General features: G+C 41.3%; 1 protein-coding gene across 1 annotated transcript; it reads right to left on the bottom strand.

Moving 5' to 3' along the window:
• Positions 1-2,513: 2,513 nt before the first annotated feature.
• LOC143030849 (uncharacterized) lies at positions 2,514-5,605 on the bottom strand. The gene has a single exon (XM_076194069.1). It carries the CDS (start codon positions 4,977-4,979, stop codon positions 3,618-3,620), a length of 1,362 nt encoding a protein of 453 aa, XP_076050184.1. The 5' UTR covers positions 4,980-5,605; the 3' UTR covers positions 2,514-3,617.
• Positions 5,606-5,980: the final 375 nt, after the last annotated feature.

A 5,980-nucleotide genomic window follows, 5' to 3' on the forward strand; every position in this document is an offset into this window, starting at 1 on the left:
AGGTGGACAGAATATTTTAGGGAGTTGTTAAATGTGAAGGAGGATAGGGAGGGAAAGGTAGTTGCAGTGGGAAGCACTAAGAAAACGACTGTGATTAGTGAGGAAAATAAAGAAAGATGAAGTGAAGGCAGCTGCTAAGATGATGAGAGCAGGTAAAGCACCTGGTCTGGATGGATACCTTGCAGAATGTCTGAAAAAGGAGGTACAGTCATGGTGGACTGGCTGGTGAGGTTATTTAATGTTTGTTTAAGAGAGGGTAGTGTGCCAGAGGACTGGAGGAGTGCCTGTATAGTTTCACTTTATCAGGGAAAGGGAGACAAGTGTAAGTGTAGTAGTTTCAGAGGGATTAGCTTGTTAAGTGTAGTTGGGAAGGCTTATGGGAGGATCTTGATTAAGAGGATTAGGAGAGGAACAGAGGGAGTAATTGGTGAGGAACAGTGTGGGTTTAGGACAGGTAGGGGTTGTGTAGATCAGATTTTGGGGTAAGACAGATATGTGAGAAAGCTATAGGAATAGGTAAGGATATTTTTTGGGCTTTTATTGATCTGGAAAAGGCTTATGACAGAGTTGACAGGGAGGCACTGTGGGTAGTTTTGCAGATATATGGGATAGTAGGAAAGCTGTTAAGAGCAGTCATGAGTTTTTATGAGAGTAGTAGAGCCTGTGTTAGAATTAGAAATGGAGAGAGTGAGTGGTTTGAGGTAAAGGTGGGACTTCATCAGGGATGTGTTATGTTGCCCTGGCTGTTCAATTTATACATTGATGGGGTGGTGCGAGAGGTGAATGCAAGGGTAGTGGGTGGGGGATTGGAGATGGTTAAAGAAAATGGAGAAAAATGGGAGATAAGCCAGTTGTTGTTTGCCGACGACACAGCGATTGTAGCAGGATCAGAGGAGGGATTGAGAAAGTTAGTGACAGAGTTTGGGAAGGTGTGTGGAAGAAGGAAGTTGAAGATAAAAGTGGGTAAAAGTAAGGTGATGAGATGTACAAGGCGTGAGAGTGGCAGCAGACTGGAAGTGAGTATTAAGGGAGAGAGACTGGAGGAAATGGATAGTTTTAGATAATTGGGTGTGAATGTGGCAGGAAAGGGAAGAGTGGGGGTGGAGGTAGAATGTAGATTGAGAGAAGCGAGTAAATGCCTTTGGGGTTTTAAAAAGTGTAATGAGAAATAGACATTTGGGAATGGATGCTAGAAGATTGTATGAAAGAGTGATTGTGCCAACAGCACTGTATGGGGCAGAAACGAGGAACATAAAAGAGCAAAAGTTTGAATGTGTTTGAGATGAGGTGTCTGAGAAGTGATAGGGGTTACTAGGCTAGATAGAGTGAGAAATGATGAGGTGAGGAGGAGAACAGGGGTGGAAAGGGAGCTGGGAGATACGCTTAATGAAAGAATATTAGGATGGTTTGGACACATGGAAAGAATGAGTGAAGAAAGATTAGTAAAAGAGGTGTGGAAGGCAGAAGTGGAAGGAGTGAACATGAGGGGACGTCCTAGGATGAGATGGATGGATGCCTTTTCCAGATCAATAGAAGCAAAAAAAAAAAATCTTTACCTTTTCCTACAGCTTTCTCACATATCTTACAACAAATATCTGATCTACACAACCCCTACCTGTCCTAAATTCACACTCTTCCTCACCAATTACTCCCTCTGTTCCTCTCCTAATCCACTCAATGAAGATCCTTCTATAAGCATTAACAAGCTGATCCCTCTCAAACTACTACACTCACACTTGTCCCCCTTGTCTACCCTCTCTTAACCCATTCAACTCCGATGACAAGATGTCTTGTCATTTGGTCAAATAAAACAAAAAATCATAAAACACCAAAATGTTTGATCAAACACCAGAAAAATATGACGTCAGTCCTCGCTTCGCTCGCAGCGAAGCGAGGACTGACGTCATATTTTTCTGGTGTTTGATCAAACATTTTGGTGTTTTATGATTTTTTGTTTTATTTGACCAAATGACAAGACATCTTGTCATCGGAGTTGAATGGGTTAAACATTAAATAACCTCACCAGCCAGTTCACCATCCCAGTACCTCCTTTTTTAAGACTCTCTGCATGGCATCCATCCAAACTACACAAGTCCATTACTCATTCTCAACATTGATTTTATTTTTTAACTCCTTATTTCTTCTCTTTTGTTTTTGGCATTCACCTATTCTTCATACACACTATCTTAATTTATTGAATTTCCATATAATTTGCAGCTTTTCACTCTAATAAACATATCCAAATGACAGTTCTATGCAATTGTTATTTGAATAATGTTTTTTTACATTTGTAAATTGACAAACACCTACAGATTACAGAATACAACCATGTCTGTGTGCACTATTAGACACCTTATGATGAATGAGACCTCTTTTGTGTGAAGCAGAATCACACAGGTCACACAAGAAAGGCTACTGTCCTGTGCAGGGGATCACGTGATATTTCAAGTGATTCTTTTGTGAGAAAGTTGCATTCACAGGTCACACAGGTCAACTGTAGCTCTTCATATGCTGTGTGAGAGAACCCTTTCATGAGAAAGCTGCACCACACAGGTTAGGCTTCTCTCCTGTGTGGGTCCTCATATGCTTTGTGAGATAATACTTTTGAAAGCTATATAACACACGAATGGCTTCTCTCCATTGTGGGTCCTCATATTGGATGAGCCTTTGAGAGAGAGAAAAAAAAAGCACAAGTCACACTAGAAAGGCTTCTCTCCTGTGTGGGTCTTCATATGCATTCTGAGATAGCCCTTTTGTGAGAAAGCCCCATCACAAAGGTCATACTGGAAAGGCTTCTCTAGTGTGGGTCCTCGTATGCTTTGTGAGATTACTCTTTATTGAGAAAGCAGAATTGCAAAGGTCACACTAGAAAGACTTCTCTCTAGTGTAGATCCTCGTATGCTGTGTGAGAGAACCCTTTTGAGAGAAAGCAGAATCACAAAGGTCAAACTGCAAAATCTTCTCTCTTATGTGGATCATCACATGATCTTTGAAGCGATTCTTTAGTGAGAAAGGTTTATCATGCAGGCCACACTGTAAAGGTTTCTCTCCTTTGTGGGTCCTCACATGATTTGTGAGAAAACCCTTATATGAGAAAGCAGAATCACAGTGGAAAGTCTTCTCTCCTATCTGGGTCCTCATATGCTGGGTGCGATGACCTTTCAGTGAGAAAGCAGTATCACATTTGCCTCACTGGAAAGACTTTTCATATATGGGTCATCATATGTATGAGATGACTCTTTTGTGAGAAGGCACAATCACAAATGTCACACTGAAAAGGCTTTCTCCTGAGTGGATCATTATGTGATCTTTGAGCCGATTCTTTCATGGGGAAAGTTTAGCACACATGCCACATTGTAAAGGTTTCTCTCCAGAGTGGTTCATGAAGTGATATATATATATATTTTTAATAAAGCTGCATCACACAGGTCACAAAGAAATAGCTTCTCACCTGTGTGGATCATCACATGATCTTTGAGGTGATTCTTTTGTGAGAAAACTTTATTGCACAAGTCACACTTGAAAGGTTTCTGTCAAATGTGGTTCCTCATATGCATTCTGAGATGACCCTTAAGTGAGAAAGCAGAATTGCACAGGTCCCAAAGGAATGTTCTCTCTCATGTGTGGGTCCTCATATGCTTTTTGAGATGACCCTTTTGAAAGAAATCAGAATAACAGAGGTCACACTGGAAAGGCTTCTCTCCTGTATGGGTCCTCATATGCAATGTGAGTGAAGACTTTCGTGAGAAAGCAGAAACACATAGGTCACACTGGAAAGGCTTCTCTCCTGTGTGGGTCCTCATATGCTCTGTGAGAGTACCCTTTTGTGAATAAGCAGAATCACAGAAGACACACTTGAAAGGCTTCTCTCCTGTGTGGGTCCTCATATGCAATGTGAGTGAAGACTTTAGTGAGAAAGCAGAAACACACAGGTCACACTGGAAAGGCTTCTCTCCTGTGTGGGTCCTCATATGCTTTGTGAGATCATTTTTTTGTGAGAAAGCTTTATCACAAAGGCAACACTGGAAAGACTTCTCTCCTGTGTGGGTCTTCATATGTTGTTTGAGACTACTCCTACGTGAGAAAGCAGATTCACATATATCACACTGGAAAGGCTTCTCTCCTGTGTGGGTCCTCATATGCTGTGTGAGAGTACCCTTTTGTGAAAAAGCAGAATCACAAAGGTCACACTTGAAAGTCTTCTCTCCTGTGTGGGTCTCCATATGCTGTGTGAGATTACACTTTACTGAAAAAGCAGAATCACAAAGGTCACACTGGAAAGGCTTCTCTCCTGTGTGGGTCTTCATATGCAATGTGAGTGAACACTTTCGAGAGAAAGCAGAAACACACAGTTCACACTGGAAAGGCTTCTCTCCTGTGTGGGTCTTCATATGCAATGTGAGTGAACACTTTCGAGAGAAAGCAGAAACACACAAGTCACACTGGAAAGGCTTCTCTCCTGTGTGGGTTCTCATATGCCGTGTGAGAGGACCCTTTTGTGAGAAAGCAGAACCACACAGATCACATTGGAAAGACTTTTCTCCTGTGTGGGCCCTCATATGTTGTTTGAGATTGCCCTTTTGTGAGAAAGCAGATTCACATATATCACACTGGAAAGGCTTCTCTCCTGTGTGGGTCCTCATATGCTGTGTGAAAGTACTCTTTTGTAAGAAAGCAGAACCACACAGGTCACACTGGAAAGGCTTGTCTCCTGTGTGGATCTTTATATGACGTGTGAGATCACTTTTTTGTGAAAAAGCTTTATCACATAGGCCACAATGGAAAGACTTCTCTACTGTGTGGGTCCTCATATGCCTTGTGAGATAATCCTTTTGTAAAAAAGCAGAATTGCAAAGGTCACACTGGAAAGGTTTCCCTCCTGCATGGATCATCATGTGATCTTTGAGGTGATTATTTCGTGAGAAAGATTTATCACAGAGGCCACACTGGAAAGGCTTCTCTCCTGTGTGGGTCCTCATATGTCACTTGAGATGACCCTCTTGTGAGAAAGCAGAATCACACAGGTCACATTAGAAAGGTTTCTATCCTGTGTGGATCATCACATGATCTTTGAGGTCATTCTTTCATGGGAAATCTTGATTGCTCAGGCCACACTGGAAAGGCTTCTCTTGTGTGTGGATCCTCATATGCTTAGTGAGAGAACCCTTTCATGAGAAAGCAGAAACACAGGTCACACTGGAAAGGCTTCTCTATCCTATGCTTCCTTGAATGCTTTAAGAGAACATTGTTTTTTGAGAAAGCAAAATCATGCAGGTCACACTGGAAAGGCTGGTCTTCTCTGTGGGCCATCAAGTGATTTTTAAGGTGACAGTTTTGCGTGAAAGCTTTATCACATAAGTCACACTGGAATGGCTTTTCTCCAGTGTGGGTTATCATATGAAAAATTGATTCTTTTGTGAGAAAGCTACATTGCACAGGTCACACTGGACAGGCTTCTCTCCTGTGTGGCTCATCATATGGTTTGTGATAGAACCCTTTTGCGAAAAGGCTCAACTGCACAGGTCACACTGGAAAGGCTTCCCTACAGTGTGGGTCATCATGTGATATACAGATAGCTCTTCCAATGAAGTGGTGATATCTATCTTCATCCTAAAAAAAATATATATATATATATATTTATAATAACATCTAACTCTGAAAGTGTGCAATATACTCAAATGAGATAGTGGATGTCATGTACATAAACAATTTCATACTCAAGTTTGTTCCTAAACAGACCCTTTGCACATGCCATGGCCTAACATAAAATAGGAAGGAACACTAACAGAAATGGTGATGTCATGTTCCATTCTACTTTTTCATTAGAAACGAGGTGAAAATCATCATTAAGCTACATGCGTGCTAACTCCACCAGAACAATTCAAATTTTGCTATAGCTTTTTCATCATGTCATATATTTGGAAGTGGGCAATGGCCCAGCTGGCCACAACAGTCATATTTCAATATAACTCCATAACAA

This window comes from Oratosquilla oratoria, chromosome 12, assembly GCF_046742065.1.
Source record: "Oratosquilla oratoria isolate Oo_2021 chromosome 12, ASM4674206v1, whole genome shotgun sequence".
NCBI lineage: Eukaryota > Metazoa > Arthropoda > Malacostraca > Stomatopoda > Squillidae > Oratosquilla > Oratosquilla oratoria.

Excerpts from the sequence above, each read along its gene's own strand:
- LOC143030849 (XM_076194069.1), bottom strand. The coding sequence starts at position 4,979 with ATGAGGACCCACACAGGAGAGAAGCCTTTCCAGTGTGGCCTCTGTGAT.